The following is an 18,973-nucleotide window of genomic DNA, read 5'->3' as shown; positions in this document are numbered from 1 at the left end:
TTTTAAAGGCTGAATAGTATTCCACCGTATGTATATACCGCATTTCCCCCAGCGTATCCATCGACGAACACTTAGATTGCTTCCGTGTCTCGGCTACTGTGAACAATGCTGAACGCAACACGGGAATGCCCACATCCCTTTGAGATCCTGATTTCTGTTCCTCTGGGTATGTACTCAGAAGTGAGATTGCCAGATCATATGGTAGTTCTATGTTTCATTTCTTAAGAACCTTCCGCACTGTTTTCTTCAGTGGCGATACCAGTTTACATTCCCACCAACAGCGTATCAATGTTCCCATTTCTCCACATCCTCCCTAACACTTATCTTTTGTCTTTTTGATATGCGCCGTTCTGACAGGTGGGAGGTGGTATCTCATTGTGGTTTCAGTTTGCATTTCCCTGACGATGAGTGATGTTGAGTGTCTTTTCATGTGCCTGTTGACCATTTGTATGTCTTCTTTGGAGAAATATCTATTCAGTTCCTTTGCCCATTTTTAAATCGGGTTATTTGTTTTGTTTTTGCTATTGCATTGCAGGAGTTCCTTATATCAGGCTGGGAAGTTTTGAAGACCGAGAACCCAAAGACAGTTCTGCCCAGAGGGACTTCCCACTAAGGGTCTTGTCCTTCTCTCTCAGACCTTTCCAGAACAGTCTGGTAGGCCAGGCTGGGGCTGGGGCTAACTACTCCGTTAGACACAAAGCCTAGGGCCCCTGGAAATGTTTTACTTTTCTTAAAATTAGAAGAAAACAAAAAAGAGTTTTTAAGCTGAAGAAAAAGTTTTAAGATATAATATTAATATATTCATCGTTATGTCAACCCACCCATAAAATATAATTTAAATTTTTATTTATTTTTATGTTTTATTTACTTTTTTTAAAAAATATTTTTTATTTATTTCTAGGAGAGACAGAGAGACAGCATGAGCAGGGGAGGGTCAGAGAGAGAGAGGGAGACACAGACTCCGAAACGGGCTCCAGGCTCTGAGCTGGCAGTCAGCACAGAGCCCGACGCGGGGCCCGAACCCACAAACCGCGAGACCATGACCTAAGCGAAAGTCGGACGCTCAACCGACTAAGCCACCCAGGCGCCCCAGGTTTTATTTACTTTTGAGAGAGAGACAGAGTGTGAGCGGAGAAGGGGCAGAGAGAGTGGGAGACACAGAAACTGAAGCAGGCTCCAGGCTCTGAGCTGTCAGCACAGAGCCAGATGCGGGGCTCCAACCCAGGAACTGTGAGATCATGACCTGAGCTGAAGACCATGCTTAACTGACTGAGCCACCCAGGTGCCCCTAATTTTTTTTTTTTTTTAATGGAGGAAGGAGTCCTTGGAAATAAAAATGCTGGGACCCACCAAAGTCTTTATGTGTGTGGGTGGGGAGAGGGGCTGCTTCTACCACTGGCAGCCCATCTTGGCCATCCGGGTATCTCCCTGGCCACCTGCCTCTTTTGAATGCTCCGCCTCAGAGGCCACAGATGAACTCCATGAATGGGTTCAAGTGCCTATTCCCAGACAGGAGAACCAAGGCTTCTCAACAATCCCAGGGTCAGAACAGAGTCCTGCACCCAGGCTTGGAAAATGCCTCTCTAGACGGTTACACACTTGCCCCAGTGGGCAGTAGGGAGCTGGGGAAGGGTTCAAGAACTGTGGAGGAAGGCAGAGAGGGGAAATGCTAGGTTGTAGAGTGAGATTATTAATCTTGACTCCATAAAGGAGGAAGCATGAGCTCCGAGAGGTTGAGAAACTTGCCGAAGCTTGCACAGTTGGGATACAAACCTTGATCTGACCTAAGCCTAAGCACAGATCCCTGGAACCCCTTCCCCAGCCACTGTGGGAGCATTAAGAGTAGTTTCTGTGTAGGCCAGCCCGCCACCCCTGAGAGCTGTTCTCTCTTCTCCCTTCCTCCTTCTTCCTGAGCCGATCCTATAGGATCTCTGGGCCTCAGTCTCCCCCTCTGCGTGTGTTGGGGCGGGGGTCTCCCTGTAGTGACGTGAAAGAGGAAGGAAAGAGGAGGACGTGGCTTTCCACCCTGCCCACGCTAAGGCGCTAGCCGGGGGTTTCCACGAAGCCCACCTCTCCGCGCGCGCCGTCCCGCGGCAGGAATGGGCTCGGCCCCTTTAAATCCCGCGCGGGCAGGCGGGGCCCGGGCCGCGCCCTTGCCGGCTGGGCGCCTGGGAATTGCCGGCGGGCGCGCGCTCCCGTCGCCGATTCCGCGCCCCCGCGCGCCGCCTCCGAGCGCCGGGCCTGCGGACGCGGCGGCGTGCGCACCATGAGCCGCATCTACCACGACAGCGCCCTCCGGAACAAGGCGGTGCGGAGCGCGCGGCTGCCGGGCGCCTGGGACCCCGCCGCACACCAGGGGTAGGCCCGCCGCGCCCTGCCCCTGCCTCTCGGACCGCCTCGGCCGGCCCTCCGGCCCCGGGCGTGGAACCCGGGCTTCGGGATTGGGGAGGGGACCGCGGTCCAGGTGGGGGTGGCAGGGGAGGCCGGCCTGGCCGAAGCTACCTGCCCCGCCCCCGGTGCTCCCCTGCGCCCTGCAGGCGGAGCGCACCCCCGGGACACAGATCGGCTTAAAATTCCCCACTGCCCGCCTCTCCCCGCCACCCCCCGTGCGGTCGAGAGAGGGTCTGGACCCGACTCCCAAACGGAGCTCGAAAGCACCGACCTTTGTCTCTACCCCTCCCTGTCGCGACAATAAACTCCAATCACTTGCCTCGCCGCCCAGGCCTCCCCACTTCCCGCCCCGGAAGGGACGAAGGCGTGCAGCGACCCCAGCGGCGCAGGGGGTCGGCGTGGCGCGGCCGCGGGAGGGCAATGCCTGCCTGGAGGGGTCGGGATGGGTGGAGGGGAGGCGCTGTGGTCACCCACGCAGAGGTTTTGAGAACAAATGCACCATTTCAGCCTTAGGTGCAAACACTAGGAATTTGGAGGTGAGGAGTGGGCAGGGACAGGTAATAGAGCGAGCTCTCCATCCCTTCCTGTGTCCCCTCCCCTCTCCCATTTCTGTGGCTCTAAAAAGGGAAACCCCAGGTTCTTCCTTTATGGAAACTAGAAACGGGAAGCGGGGAACTAGTAACTCTCAGCGAGGGACCCCACGATCTTGGGCTAGTCATAAAACTTCTGATTTGGGGTTTCACCACCTCTAAGTGCATAGGAATGACAAGAGGAATAGAAAGTGCTTTAAAACAGGTGAAAAGAAAAAAACAGCGGAAAAGGGAAGATACTTTATAGCAGCTTAGGCCCCTTTATTTAACTCAAATTTGGTTAAATGAAGAAGTAGAATCTTTTCTATTTAGTAAGCACTTTATAGTTTACAAAACACTTTCACTCGATCTTAGACTCAGTGAGGTGGCTGTTACTCTCCCATTTTGTAGATAAGAAGACTGAGGCTCTGGGTACAGCAACTCTTTGCAGGAGGGGCCACAACCTGATCTTCCAGCCTCGAGGAGGTCCCTTCTTCTCTCTGGCAGTGCCCCAGCCTTTGCGACCTGCAGAGGCGTGGAGTCCCCATCTGGGAAATAGGAAGAAAAGGATGGCTCTGTATTAAACCTGTTCAGGAACCACGTGAATAGGAAACACTTGCGGGCCTTGCTCCTATCCCGGTGCAGACTCTCCCTGGGCCATTGAACTTGTGGTTCTTCCCTGAGGACTGACGGAACCAGCTGACCCCTTCTTCCTCTCCATCCCCAGCGGCAATGGCGTCCTGCTGGAGGGAGAACTGGTGGACCTATCTCGGCACAGCATCTTGGATGCCCACGGCAGGAAGGTGAGGACGCTGTCCTGGGCACACCCCCGGGGCACTGGCTTCATGGTCCTCACCCAGCGACGCATCTGCATCTCCCGGTGCTTGACTACATCAGCTCCCGAGATTTGGGGGCCAGCTCCTCCCTGCAGGGGCTCACAGCGCAGGGGGGGAGTGGGCGGGGACAGAGCAGCCGAAAGGGGCCACTGAGTGGAAAGGGTTCCCTGGCACTGTGTTGGGCAGAGGACAGATGTCAGGGTCTGGGTTCCTGCCGAGGAGACAGATCAGCACTAACCCCAGTGGTGTGTGTTTGGGGCCGAGATTGGGGGCGTTGAGAGCAGGAAGGGGTGAGGTGATTGGACTGAGGCTATGGGTGCTTTGTGGGCTGGAAAGTGCTCTGAAGAGTTCCCATTGCTTCTCTTTAAAGGGCTGGGAGCCTCACTGGTGAGCAGGATGAGGGGCTCTGTTTTCTGGGAGGGCCGAGGGCCCAGATTCCTCGCTTCGGGTCTGGTGGCTCCCACTGCCCTGGGGCCTAATGGGTCCGCAGTGACCTTCTCCTTTTGGGGGACCAGGTCTGTTCCTGGGAAGTCACATCACCTTTGAAATTTTTGGAATTGAATCATTTTCATCTTTTTTAAATGTTTATTTTTGAGAGAGAGAGAGAGAGACAGAGCGTGACTGGGACACGGGTAGAGAGAGACAGAGGGAGACACAGAATCTGAAGCAGGCTCCAGGCTCTGAGCTGTCCGCACAGAGCCTGCCACAGGACAGGGCTCGAACTCCTAAACCGCGAGATCGTGACCTGAGCAGAAGTCGGATGCTCAACCGACTGAGCCACCCAGGTGCCCCTGAATCACGTTCAATGTCCTGGTGGAGTGTGTTGTTAGAAGGAGACTTAAAGTTCTCCATTTGCAAAGTGGTGGCTCTCGGGCTTGCTCGACTTTGAACAGCACTGTGTGTAGCCGGGCGCTTTGGAGTGTGGGGTTTTTAGAAAGGTCCCTGCTGTGGTCCTGGGCATCCGCGTGCATACAGGCAGGGACATTGGGGTGGCGGGCGGGTTGCTGTGCTCGGGGCCTTTGTCCAGCCTCCGCATTAGGCCTGCATTGTCGACCCCGCCCAGGGCTTCAGTTCCCTCGTCCTGTGCCCTTCTCGCCTTGCCCTCTCACGCCGCTGGGGTCATGCCCTCCATCACCACGCCATCTCAGGTGTCACAGACACACCTGCTGCGCACCCTCCGGGGCTTACCTGTGTCTCTTTCCTGAGCGCCAGTTCTGGGTTTCCACCCCGTTTCTAACAGCCCCGCTGCGGTGTGCTGACCACCTTAGCCCCTCGTTGCCTAAATCTGAGTCCGTCCCAGGGGCTCGGGCCCCGCTGCTGCACTGCGGCCCCGGGAAAAGCCTCCGCTCCCAGCTCCATGCCAGTTTCATGCCAAGAGATGTTTTGCTGCACCCGCCCCCCTCCTTAGGCGGCCAGTCGGCAGGGTGGATGCATCTGTCGGGAGCCCCCAGCCGGCCTGTCGAGCAGGGCCAGCAGTCGCTCCAGGCTGATGTGGGGCCGGCCGGCCTCTGCTGCTCTCGGGGCAGAACATTCTGTCAGGCCCGCGCACACTTGCCTTCTCTGAGTTCTCCCTTCCTCGTGATCATGCAGTCGAACTCCCGGCCGCTGGCCGCAGGCCTGCAGACGTCTGCTGCCTTCCTCCGCCCTGCGCCGGGGAAGCAGTGCCCGGTCCCCTGGTCCCTTCTACCTTGGCCATCCCTTCCCGCCCCTCCCCTTCCTCTTTCCACTGGCCTTAGGTGGATGGGGGGGGCCTCAGGAACTTAGCTTGTTCTCCTCAAGCCTCGCACCCCACCCAACGCGCCTTCTTGCCTTGACGCCCACTTGTTCCCCAAAAGCCATATCTGAGGGCCTCACCGCGGCTCAGAAACCTTTTGGGATTCCTTCTTGTCTACCAGGTAAAGTCCAGACTCCAAATACAAACTCAAGGCCGGTTTCGAACTGATCCCACTTGCATTCACGGCTTGGGCTCCCACGAGGCCCCTGACTGCGCTGGGTCGCTCAGACGTGCACCCCGGACCTTGACTTTTATTTCGTTCCTGTCCCAGGCTTTTAGTATTCTCCCTACTCCTGGGGTGCCTGGGTGGCTTAGTTGGTTAAGCGTCCGACTGTCTCTTAGGTCATGATCTCGCGGTTCGTGGGTTCGAGCCCCGCGTCGGGCTCTGTGCTGACTGCCAGCTCAGAGCCTGGAGCCTGTTTCAGTCTGTGACTCCCTCTCTCTCTGACCCTCCTCTGCTCACGCTGTCTCTCTCCCTGTCTCCTAGAAATAAGTAAAACATTAAAAAAAAAAAATTCTCCCTACTCTCCTTTTCCCGAAGTCACAGGTTTCTCCATCCTTCAAGACTTTGCCAAGAGATGGGTTCCCCTTCTTCAGTGTCTGGGAGCAAGTCGTCCGCCCGCTTTGGTTAGAGTAGCGGGCAAACAGCATGTACAGCCCACTTTACGTATTACACTTGTGCTCGCTCCTCTACGATCTCACTGAACCCTTACAGCATTCCTGAAAGTAGACAGCACATTGTCCCCATGCAGCAGGGGAAACTGAGGCTAGGAGGGATTAGCCCCAGGTCCAACATGTATGGGAAGAGACACAATGGCTGCCCTCACTCGGAACTTTCTATTACCCTTGCCTTCTTCCCCTCCTGCATCATGGTATTTGGGGTCCTGGGTGCTCGGGTTATGGCTTTCTGCATGTGCTTTCCGTCTCTGGCTGTGTGCAGACCTTGGGGTCGGGCGGGCCCGCCATCTCATGGCCATGTACGTGGTTTGTTATGTGTGGCAGGTGTGTACCGAGCACATGATTGGATAAATGAATGAGTATGGGGTGGGGGTATTCTGCCCAGCTTGAATATCTTTTGGAGCCGAGGTGGGATTCGGAGTGGAGAGGGAGGTTGGGGGGCCTGCAGTGGAGCCCTGTGAGGAGTGTGTGTGTTGGAGGGAACGGGGTGCCGTGAAGCAGCGCCCTCACTGTCTCTGTCTGGCCCCAGGAGCGCTACTACGTGCTGTACATCCGGCCCAGTCGCATCCATCGCCGGAAGTTCGACCCCAAGGGAAATGAAATCGAGCCTAATTTCAGTGCCACCAGGAAGGTGAACACGGGCTTCCTCATGTCATCCTACAGTAGGTATCCTCTGTCCTTCCTCTCTCGGGGCCCTCCCACCCTGTGGCCTTCCTGTGTCTCTTGGTCCCTAATGAGTGTCTGCTCAGCCTTGAAGTCCATGTCTGGCCTGAGGGCCTGCTGGCTGGACTCCCCCCACCCCTCATTCCGTCAGAGGATCCCTGGTGGCCCCCCTCAATCCCAGGGGCCTGGCTGGCCTTCTGACTCCTGCCGACTCCCGCGGTCTGGCACAGTCGCCCATGAACCTGGCTCTGGGCTCTCACTGCCTCTGTGCAGAGCCCGGGCCAGGCCCCTGGCAGCCTCCATCTTCCTGCCCAGATTCCCATTTGATTCTTAGGCCCTTCGTGACCTCATTGCTCTTCCCTGCGGTGGCTCTGCAAGGAGCTCTTTGCTGTCTTCCGTGGTGGAAGAAGGTTTTGCGGCTGAGTGAGAATCCATCCATCCCTCTATCAGTTTATGATTCGTGGTTTCGGTTGTCCACTCGTTCTCTGAATATTTAATGAGCATCTACCCTGTGCCAGGCCCTGAGCCACATGCCGAGGGTCCAGGGACGAACAAGACGTGGACCTGCACCCAGGATGCCCTCGGTCCCTTAGAGGAAATGGACGGGAGAGAGGAGGGGCTTCGGGCCCACGCAGGCGTGGTCAGGGGTGGGCCTGGAGGAGGGAACACCAGTATCGAATGCTGAAGGGAACGGCGTGCATCAGCAGGGTGCCGGGGTTCGGAAGGGTTCCCCGGAGGGGGCTGCGTGCCGGGGCATGCTGGGACTGGGGGCGCCTGACGCACGCAAAGGGAAGACTGTAGGGAGGCAGGGCCAGGTCGAGAAGGGCCCCAGAGGGGACACCTGATCAAAGGTACAGGGGAGCCCTGTTGTGAGTGATTTTAAGTAGGTTCCGTAATGTGATCAGAGTGATTTTTTTTAAATCCCTGGGTGGAGGGGAGAGCACCTAGGTGGCTCAGTCGGTTAAGAATCCGACTTTCGCTTAGGTCATGATCTCACGGTTCGTGGGTTCGAGCCCCGCGTCGGGCTCTGTGCTGACTGCCAGCTCAGAGCCTGGAGCCTGTTTCAGAGTCTGTCTCCCTCTCTCTCTGGCCCTCCCCTGCTCACGCTGTCTCTCTCTCTCTCTCTCTCTCTCCTAGAAATAAAAAAAAAAAAAAAAAAAAAAAAAAGAATCCGACTTCAGTTTAGGCCGTGATCTCACAGTTCGTGAGTTTGAGCCCCACCTCGGGCTCTGCCCCTGGGTGAGGGGCACCTGGCTGGCTCAGTCAGAAGAGCATGTGACTCTTGATCTCAGGGTCGTGAGTTCAAGCCCCACGTTGGGTGTAGAGACTCCTAAAAAAAATAAATAAGTAAACTGAAAAAAAAAATCACGGGGGATGACCAGCAGGCCTGTGTGGAGGAGACTGTCATGGCCAGATGAAGGGCCTGTCAGTGAGGATGGAGACACGGACAGACTCAGGACAGCGGCCTCCGTGTTGGGAGACGGGGAGAGTGAGAGAGGGCTCAGGGACGACCCTGGGTCTGGGCTCAGGCGCAGGTGCGGGGAGAAGAGCTCCGTCAGGGACACGTGGCTGCACCTCTGGGTGGAGGTCGATGCCCTCTGGGGCCTTGGAGGGACAGTTCTGGAACCCAGGGAGCTGGCGGGGCCGGTGGAACGCATTTAGGAGCCATCGCGCATTGCTGGTACTGAAGCTGTAAGCGCGGATGGAGTGGCCTGGGAGGCGGGAAGGAGCCCCCCCGGGAGCCAGAGAAGGGACCCCTGCAGAGGTCCGAGGGAGATGGGGAGTACATGTGTCTCTGAGGCCCAGTGAAGTGGCGGGGTGGGGGGGTTGGGGGTAGCAGTGGGGTCAGGTGCTGCCTGAGGCCCAGGAAGCATCCGGTGGACTCACAGTGAAGAGCTCCCAGTGACTCGGGGAGAGGGAGGGGGAGGGGTCTGGAGTAGTGGGTGTCAGAGCGAGAATTCAGGAAGGCATCAAAGTAAGATCCAGTGTGGAGAAGGAGGCCTAGGTACCCGTCGAGGGAGAGGGGGTGGGATCTGGAGCCCAGACGGAGGAACGGAGTCGAGGCAGGAGAGGGACACTCGGTCCTTTGAGACAGAAGAGGAGGAGAGGCTCCATGTGCTTATCGGTACGTTGACAGGCAGGTGGGGGGGGGGGTAAGTAGCCCCACCTCTGGCTTCTGTGATCTTGGGACATGGAGGTGACAGGTGGGGTGTCTGAGGGACGTCGGGAGGGGGAAGGGCTGAGGAGCAAAGAGCAGTTCGAAAGCCCTTGGTGGGAGTGCGGCATCAGGGGAACCCCAGAGGGCGTCCCTGATGGAACTTGGCAAGGTTTTACACCCTGCATGCAGCGGGGTCCGGCCTCTCCGGGCTGGCTGGCTGCTCCCCCTGCCCCTGGCTGTGGGCCAGCGCTGGGTTCCTGAGCTGGGGTGACTGTGCCCACCTTCCTGGGATCTTGGGGCCTCGTGAGTCCTCCCAGGCATGTGAGGCCTCACTTCTCAGTCTGGGACCCTCCTTCCTCATCCCCCCGGTCCCCACCCGGGATCTGTAGATTTGGGACATTCAGGGCAGGCAGGGGAGGCTGTTGGGACTCCCCCTGAGCCTTTGAGCTCTGCCAGTGCTGGGGTGAGCTGGCCAGGGGAGAGTATGTGGACCCCATAGCTCGCTGCTCCTTGCACAGACCCCAGCCCAGCCAGGAGACCCTGAGAGCCTGGGGGGGGGGGTGGAGCCCTGTCTAGTCACTGGGGACTCAGTGGGGAGGCAGACTTTTGTAGAGCATTTGAATCCTGCCTCTTCCACTGACGAGCTGTGTGACCTTGGGCAAATCACCTAACCTCTCTGAAGCCATTGTTTTCCTCTCATGTATAAAAGGAATAATTAGGGGCACCTGGGTGGCTTAGTCGGTTGAGCGTCCGACTTTCACTTAGGTCATGATCTCGCGGTTCGTGGGTTCGAGCCCCGCGTCGGGCTCTGTGCTGACTGCCAGCTCGGAGCCTGGAGCCTGTTTCAGAGTCTGTGACTCCCTCTCTCTCTGACCCTCCCCTGCTCACGCTGTCTCTCTCTCTCTCTCTCTCTCTCTCTCTCTCTCTCTCTCCCTCTCCTAGAAATAAATAAAACATTAAAAAAAAAAAATAAAAAAAAAAAGAAAAGGAATAATTAACGCATTTACGCTCGCTGGGGGTTTACCACACGCCAGACACCGAGCTAAGTGCTTTACGTGTCATTTCATTTATGCCTCACGTCAGCCCTACCAGGAGGTACCATCTCTATCCCTCTTTGTCAGGCACAGAGAGGTTAATCACTTGCATGGGCTCAAGCGGCTTGTGAGCAGATTTGCACGGGGGCAGCCTGGCTCCAGGACCGGAAGTCCTGTGCCAGGAGAGCCCTGATGAGCACTGGCTCCGTGGGTACGCAGAACCCTGCCTTCAGGGGGTGGTGGGCACGTCCATCCAGGTCTCACCTAGCTCCGAAGAGCCCCTCCCGAAGTGTTTGCTGTGACTGCGGTGATGACCCTCCCGTGCCGTGTGCCTGCAGGGGTGGAAGCCGCGGGGGACACGGACAGACTCACGCCCGAGGCGCTCAAGAGCCTGGTACAAAAGCCGGAGCTGCTCGCGCTGACAGAGAGCCTCACCCCCGATCAGACAGTGGCGTTCTGGATGCCTGAGTCAGACATGGAGGCAATGGAGCTGGAGCTGGGGCTCGGGGTGCGGCTGAAAACTTGAGGCGACGGCCCCTTCCTGGGTGAGCGGGGCAGCCCTCACGTGGTCACGTGTCCCCGTGGCCTGTAGCAGTTCCCGGCCTCCCGGCCGAGGCTCCTCCACCCCATCTGCTTAGAACCCGCTTGAGCAGGTCAGGTCTGCGTATTCCTGAGACTTCTTCCCAGGTCTCTGGACAAGGCCCCGGGGCCAGCAGCCTAGAGGATCCTGGGGTGCCGCCCAATCCCGTGGTTCCCGCGGGTGACCTCTGCTATCGAGTCACACTCGGGGGTCGCACCCAGGGCTTCCCTGAGGGCACCCGGGCCTGATGAGAAGAGTGGCTTAACCCAGGCCCCGGGGACCCCAGCAGAGCAGGCCAGCCCCGACTATGTTTCCACGACAGGGAGATGAGCCACTCAACTCCTTCCCTTCTTGCAGAGTCATTAGCCAAACTTGAGGCTGGAACGGTGACCAAGTGTAATTTCGCTGGTGATGGAAAGACGGGGGCATCCTGGACGGACAACATCATGGCCCAGAAGTCTGCGGAGGGGGCCACAGAGGAGATCCGAATGCAGGGGGATGGCGCAGGGGACGACGAGTGGGTGGGTCAAGAGATGTGCCCGTGGACCTGGCGTTGGGACGGTTCGTCCCCGGGCAGGAGCTCTGTGCGTACGGGCCGTGGCTGGGTCACAGCAGCGTACATTTTACTCCCTACCCCCCCCAGCTTTGGCGGAGCTCATGGAATTTCCTAAGAGTGTGTCAGCCTCGGGAAAATTCCTCTCGAGGCGGGAAGGGTGACTGCTCGAGAGGCCTTTCTTTTGGGTAGGTCTGAGCTGTGCTAATCCATAAGAAAGTTCCAAAGATGGATAAAAGCAAGAGATGGAAAGAATGGAATTCGGAGGGAAATCAGCGTAACCTGATGCCATGAAATCTCCAAACATTATCACTTCAAGTGACTACATTAGCCGCGTTGTGGCCGCTCAGCTGAATGAGCTTTTTCTTTTCCCCTCCTTCATTCCGGGCTCCCTGCCCAAAGTGGCTAGAAAATGGCTGGCTTGGTCCTCACTAGTTGTTGGCTTTTTTTTTTTTTTTTTTTTGCCAAGGATCAGCCCCTCAGTCCATCTTTAGTCTACCCACAGTTGATGTGTTTTTCTGAAGCATATTTTGCCTGCAGATTTGAATTGATGTCAAAAGGCCCCAAATTGAACATTTACAACAAAGTCTCTAAAAAATGGGCTCTATGTCCTTGGCCAATGAGGTCATTTGCCAGAGAAAGCAGGGCAGGGAGAGTAGAGGGTCTGGATTCCCCCTTTGTCTTAATAAAGTGAGTCTGGGAATGAAAAATAATTGGAGCGGCCAGGCCAGCTCCTTGGGGCCCGCCCTAATGAGGTGAAGCCAAGGAAGATGGCCGAGGGGCCTGTTTGTGCCACTCGGTTGAACTCTTGTTTGTCTGATGACTTGTAGAAGACTTTCATGAAATGTACTCTGTTCATACCTCTTTACTTAACCCGTAGGATGACTGAAGTCGCCCCTGGGTCCCACCAGCACTGCTGAGAATTTTGTCCATCACTGTCTACCCTGGAGCTCGCCTTACCTGGTTCTTCCCTCCGGCCGCCACGGAACACCCTTTAAATAAGCGCTGCTGAAACCAAACCAAGACCAAGCCAGGAGCAGTGGGGGCCCCCATGCCCATCTCTAGATATTTTCATGGTGGCCCTTGCCCTGAGTGGCAGCCTCGTTTCTAGAGGCAGGCAGTGGATGGGTCCCCCCAGGGCCGCCGGCAGAACTGAACTTGGTCTTGGCGTGGACGTGGGGACTGTCCCTCATCTGCATACAAAGTGGCTCGGGTGTTCCTTCTTCTGTCCTTGTATGTCTTGCCTTCCTTCTACACCTGCCCTCTTTCCCCAGGGCCCAGTGGTGTAGCCTCTGCTCCTGAGTTCAAACCTCCTTTCCCCTGTGTGCCTTTTTCTTCCCCTATAGCTGCCCATTCTTCGTCCCCACTCTGCTTCTCTGCCACACTGGGGGCTCCCATCTCCTGGCCTCCTTGGCTGCTTTCCTGCGGATGCTGTTCTCAGGGAGGCCTGGTGTAGTCACAGGTGTGGCTGGCTGATCCCCACCTTTCAGACCCACTCTGCCAGGCCACATTTTGAGCCCACCTTGGCCGTTTTCGTACTTTGAGAACTTTTTATGAATGAGTAAATTTCCAGAAAAGGATTCCTTTACATTGACTGGGTTATGTCAGGTGTAAACCGTCTCCCAGCTGAGCAGTGATCCTATTAAGAAGGAACCCGTGTCTTTTTGATCATGAACATTTCCTTGCTGGGTAGTGAGCCCACACCCAGATCTGTGACGGGATGTGGAATTGACATCTACGTGTCCCAAGAATGGGCTTGCCTTAGAGACAAGAGGGGGTGGTGACGAGTCCCCTAATGTATCAAACACAGCGCTAGATGTGCTTCATGATAATAATTGGGCCTGCTTCCTGGCATCAGTACGGATGTCCCCTGCTTTTTAAAAGTTTGTGTTATGACCCTTGGCTTCTATGAAAGACCTTACTTAGTACCTGTTCTTGCTGACCAAAAGAAATCTGAAGAGGGTTTTCATTTTTATGAAAAAAGGCCAAAGGTGAAAATCACATTCAGCATTTGTTTTGCAGTGAGCCTTTACAGACGCTGTGCACCCCCCCAAGTCGTGAGAGTGGACCCACCAGTGCCCCCCTGGGAACGATCCTCGGCATCAGGCCCCCATAGCTTTGAACTGTGCCTGTGCGCATCTGCTTTATCTCCGTTGATTTTGTGCTTGCATTAGCAAGGTGTGCCCTAAGGTTTCAGAAAAGCCTAAGTGAACACTCAAAAATTTTTCCATATAAATTGTTTCTTCACTTTCTACCATTTCAGTTTATAAGATGTTTCATAGGAATGCTGTACTTTTTGGATAGCGGGGGAAACTTGTTATTTGCTCAGCACTTGCAATATCTTACTTACTTATCACAACAATCCCAGGAGGTACCTGTGATTGGTTTTTGAGCTGCATGTGATTATTAGTCCCCCCCCACCTTTTTATTCATATGATTCTGAAGCTTACAGGCTCCACCCATAGTATACAGAAGAGAGAGGAATTTAAACCCAGGCGCTCAGATTTCAAACTCTTTTCTGCTTCCACATGTACACAACAGGGGAGAAAGGGGGCCTCGGAGAGGGTAAAGCAACTTGCCCAGAGTCATAGCTAAGAAGTGAGACAGCCAGGATTCAAATCCAGGGATGTCCAAAGCAAAGCTTATGTTCCTTCCCTTCTCCTTGGCTTCCTTGGCCTATAGAAGGACCTTGAACGCACGGGCCCGAGGAGTCCTGGCCCGGTGAAGGAGGGTTCTGTTCCTAGACTTTACGGAACTTGCCTAACTCCTTGACTGCTGATATGCCCAGGCTGAAATCAGTCCTACTGATTAGCAGTTGAGCAGGTAATGTTGTGCTTCTTGCATTTATTATCTTGGTTCCCATTTTCATTTACCTTCTTGCATAGTTGAGCCTGGGTTGGACAGTATGGCTGTGAGGCTTGGGGTTAGCACTTCACTGGGGCTACCTGAAGTCCCGGGTCCCTGGACTGCTCATAGATCTCTTCTGTTCTTGTTGCCCTTTTCTTAATTCAGATCCTTGTGACCTTTGACCTTGACCATCGTAGAAGGTGCCTCCCTGGTATCCTGTGTCTGAGTAGGGCTGGCTGGTGTTGAACCTGCTGGGACCTCAGCCATGGGGGTGACCAGGGAAGTGGTTAAGCAGCAAGAGGCCTGGGGATACTGATGAGAGACACCCTGTGAAGGCTTCCTGCTGCTCAGAGCACTGTGGCCAAAGGGCCACATGTCATATAGGCAGGTCACCATTCCAAAAAAGGAGGGCCTGTGTGTCAGTAGGGGGAGACCTGGACAGTAAACGGGTTTGGTGTCTTGGGTGGGCTGGGGGAGAGAGGAAGAGGAGAGGAAGGAAGAAAGGAGAGAGGAACGAAGGAGGGAGAGAGGAAGAAAGAAGGGAGAGAGGAAGGAAGGGAGAGAGGAAGGGAACGGTCCTTGTGGCTGGAGCTCAGAGAGTGGGTAGAGGTTGAGGTTGTTTGAGATGAGGCTGGACATCAGCCATGGCATCTTTAGCACGTTAAGTACTTTAGGACTTTATCCTTAATTTCCTGGAAGGCAGGGATTCTGGGAAGGGTGATAAGATTTGATTTGTTTATATCAAAGATCGCTTGACTGCAGAGAACCTGAGAGCAATGAATCCAACTGGGGCCGCTCCAGTTGTCACAGTGATGGGGCTGGAGTGGTTTGGTGTATAAGGGCACAGGACAGAAGTTCAGGTGGAGGAGGAGGAAGGGGGTTTCCTGCAGAGCGGAGGTGGGGGAGCGGCCTGCCCATGGAATATGCAAGTTCTGTACATGGTTTCTGCCATATCACACCGACACATAAAGCCCCTTAATCCTTTTTCAGTTAATGTTGTACATTCGCTTTCTGTGTTGCTACACAGTCTTCATAACCATTGTTTTTTAAGATTGACTGCCATTTAATAGCTCTGTCATTGTCCAATTTGGGGGTAGTTAATAGAGTCCTATTTGGAGCTAAAATAATTAATGTTTTAGATTATATACTATTACATAATTATATACAATTCTTTTAGATTATATAGTTCCCTCAACCCCACCCATACAGCCTCTCCCACGCCACCTCCTGCCCCCCTCTTCCCCACCCCCACCATGCCGTATTTTTGTATCTTGGGGTTGTTTCTTTAGGGACAGATTCCCACAAGTTAGATCACTGGAAATTTAGGAGTTTTTTTTTTTTTTTTAAGTCTCTTTAGATCATCAAATTTGCTTTCCCAAAGGGTTGTTCTAAATTATAGTTTCACCAGCAGTGTAGGAGAGGACCATTTTCATGCTCCCCCTGCCAGAACTGGTGTGATAACATTTTTAAAAAATATTTGATCAAGTAAAAATAAAAAATAAATTTTTTTGTATTAAAAAATTGTTCTAACATTTATTTCTTTTTGAGAGAGAGAGACAGAGTAAGAGCAGGGGAGGGGCAGAGAGAGAGGGAGACACAGAATCCGAAGCAGGCTCCTGGCTCCGATCTGTCAGCACAGAGCCTGACACAAGGCTGGAACTCACAAACTGTGAGATCATGACCTGAGCCAAAGTTAGCAGCTTAACCCACTGAGCCACCCAGGCGCCCCAAACTTGAAACTTAATCTCAAATTTAATACTTTAATTTTGATTAGACTTCCCCCCATTAAATAGTGAACTTAAACTTTTTTTCATGTTCCTTTCCTAGATATATTTCCTCTTTGCTTACTCAGTTTCTTTGCCTGTTTATATACGGGGGGTGGCCTTTCAGTTTTATTTATATTTTAAGTATAATCATTTATCATATTTTAACAACTTTTTTTTAAAGTGATTTTTTACAAACATAAAATCTTTATGGATTTATCTGTTGACTTTTTGTGATTTGTATTGCTTCTAGGCTTATATTCTCCTTTCAGATCTTAGATATTCAATTTCTGTTTCTTCCATTTGGATTATTATATGGTTTTACGTTAACTCCTTAATCTACTCTGCCTTTATTTGTGAAAGGGTAGGAAGTAAGATAACTAAATAGCTTATTTTCAAATTGCTAACCAGTAATCCCAACATGTTATCAGATTCCTTCCCACTTTGAAGTTAGGATGTCTCCTATATCCTATATTAAAGTTATTTAAAAAATTGTTTTTATTTATTTTTGAAAGAGAGAGAGACAGAGTGTGAGCAGGAGAGGGGCAGAGAGAGAAAGGGAGACAGAATCTGAAGCAGGCTTCAGGCTCTGAGCCATCAACACAGAGCCCGATGGAGCTCGAACCCACAAACCACGAGATTATGACCTGAGCCAAAGTCGGACACTTAACCGCTTAACTGACTGAGCCACCCAGGCGCCCCTAAAATTATTTATACTTAAATTATTACATTTCAATAACCGCTTAACTGACTGAGCCACCCAGGCGCCCCTAAAATTATTTATACTTAAATTATTACATTTCAATAAGTCTTCCTGTGGTGACAGTTTGAACTTTCATAGCATGCTTTCAGATTTCATAAAGCTAGGTCTCCCTCATTACTCTTGTTTTAGAATTTTGATATTCCGTCTCAAGATTTGAAACGTTTTGTCAAGTTTCAGTGCATATTGACTGCCTTTGGATTTTTTTTTGGTTAAAAAAATCTGGCTACAAGAGTAATACATATTTATTTTAGAAAATTCAAAAAACAAAACAAAAAACATACACTTTCACCATGGTTTATTAAATCGCTTATGTAGTACTGTTATATGCCATGCATTGCTCCACATGCTTACAAACAGTAGCTAATTTTGTATTTATAATTGTCTAAGGAAAATAATTACTTCCAAGTAGAAAAAATGTCTGCTATTACAGTAAACGAAACTGGTATTATGCCTGTTCTACAGACACTTACCCAACGCGCCCAGGTGGTCAACAGAGCCAGGTTTTTACCCAGGACAGTGTTGTTACCATGGCCCACGTAGAACTCTTTGTGATGCTCCCATTCCATCAGATACAGTTATTATTTATATTTTAGTGTGTCCACTTAGTCTTTTGCAAAATGGGGTATCCATGTACATGCTTTCAGCGTGAGTGGGGGAGATGCAGAGAGAAGGAGAGAGAACCCCACTAGGCTCCGCACTGTCAGCGCATAGCCAGACATGGGGCTTGAACCCGCCTGAGATCATGCCGAGTGGAAACCAGCAGTGCCAGGACGAGGTTTAAATGACTGAGCCACCTCGGTGCCCCTCACAACATTATTATTTTAAAAAATTTTTAACATTTATTTATTTTTGAGAGACAGAGCATGAGTGAGACAGAGCATGAGCAGGGGAGGGGGCGGGGGGGAGATACAGACTCTGAAGCCGGCTCCAGGCTCTGAACTGTTTGTTAGTGCAGAACCTGACGCGGGGCTTGAACTCACCAAGGTGAGACCATGACCTGAGCTGAAGTCAGACGCTCAACGGACTGAGCCACCCAGGCGCCCCACAACATTATTTTTAGAAATGACCATTTAATATTTCTCATGTCCAGATGGAGCAATGCACTTAACGACCCTCGCGTTTCGGAATGATTAGTGTCTCATTTCCCCCTGCAGTTAACACTGCTGAGATCCACATTCTTGAGGCTTTTCACACATCCACAGTCGTTTTATTGTAAATTCTAAAACTGGAAATACTGCGCCTCATGCTCTACCCATGGTGAAGGTTTCTGCTGCCCACTGCTCAGCAGCCCTCTGGACAGGTGCTTCCGATTCGCAGCTCTAGCTGCAACAAGGGGTCCCCCAAGTCATTAAGGCAAGAAACGAAATCTACAAATTTGGGATCGCCACTGAAGATTCCTAATTCCAACGTCCGCTTTTTGCACGAGCAGGCGTGAACACGGACTGCAGCGTGGTATCCAATACTGAAAATCAAAAATGAACTTCACGTTCCCTAAGCGGGCATTGGTTAAACAGGCTGCGAACCGTTCCGCATGTGTGCTTGGGGGCGGGGGCGGGGGGGGTGCAGGACTGCATACTTTCGTGCGGACGGGGGGACGGGGAGGTGCCCGCCGCCTCTTCGCCTGGGAGCGCGGTAGCTCTCAGGAGCTTTGGCTTCGGGATCTGCTTTCCCGACGCGCTCGGCCCCAGATTGTGCAGCAAGCGGTCCGTCCGGCCGAAGGGCAGAGATCCGAGTTCGCGCCCTGGCCGGGCCCTGATTGGCCGACCTGCGCTAGCCGAGGTGACGACCCTGCCCGATCCCCCGCGAGCCCACCCTGGCGCTTTCTCCTGGGGGTGCGGTGACGCCGGACTCTTCGCGGTCGGACCCCTCAGGCGCCGGGGCGCGTTTCCGCCGGCCACGCTCAGCAGCGCACCAAGCGGAAGTGGCCGTGTTGTGGCGGAAGTAGACGCTTCGTGGGGGCCGCCGGCGCTGGAAGGAACGTGGCCGGCAAAGATGATTCAAGCGATTCTGGTTTTCAACAACCACGGGAAGCCGCGGCTGGTCCGCTTCTACCAGCGTTTCGTGAGTGCGGCCCGGCCTCGTCCCGCCCCTGCCGAGCGCCCGCGCCCCCCTCCCTCCCCGCGGCCCCTCCCGCCGACGCACCGCCTGGGGCTCCCGCACCCGGCGTCACCCACGCACCCTTCACCCTCCTGGCGGGGCCGGGGCTGGCGTCCCGCGTCACGTCCCATCCCCGCGCTCGCAGACCCCATCCGGGACCCCAGCATTTGGTGACGCTCTTCTATTTGGTGACGCCTCCCCTTGCGTCTCGGGGCTCTCTAAAGGCCAATGGGGGGTGTGCCCCATTGAAAACTTCACTGGTCGCTG

General features: G+C 53.7%; 2 protein-coding genes across 2 annotated transcripts in view; both read left to right on the top strand.

The window, feature by feature from the left end:
- The first annotated feature begins 2,219 nt into the window (after window positions 1-2,219).
- On the top strand, window positions 2,220-12,816 carry ARPIN (actin related protein 2/3 complex inhibitor). The gene is given in 6 exon segments (XM_039257084.1): window positions 2,220-2,358; window positions 3,688-3,763; window positions 6,778-6,910; window positions 10,442-10,648; window positions 11,041-11,204; window positions 12,117-12,816. Coding segments are annotated over 6 exon segments (681 nt in total). The 5' UTR covers window positions 2,220-2,266; the 3' UTR covers window positions 12,126-12,816.
- A 5,785-nt stretch (window positions 12,817-18,601) lies between these two features.
- Window positions 18,602-18,973, top strand: part of LOC120248660 (AP-3 complex subunit sigma-2) — a 53,781-nt gene continuing 53,409 nt past the window's right edge. The window contains exon 1 of the mRNA XM_039257095.1: window positions 18,602-18,670. Within this exon, the coding sequence (XP_039113026.1) occupies window positions 18,602-18,670 (69 nt within the window). The remainder of the gene's footprint in view (window positions 18,671-18,973) is intronic.

This window comes from Hyaena hyaena, unplaced genomic scaffold (assembly GCF_003009895.1).
Source record: "Hyaena hyaena isolate Hyena2069 unplaced genomic scaffold, ASM300989v1 scaffold_13, whole genome shotgun sequence".
In the NCBI taxonomy this organism is placed as follows: domain Eukaryota; kingdom Metazoa; phylum Chordata; class Mammalia; order Carnivora; family Hyaenidae; genus Hyaena; species Hyaena hyaena.
Note: the sequence above shows the minus strand (reverse complement) of the source record. Positions and strands in the feature narration are given on the sequence as shown.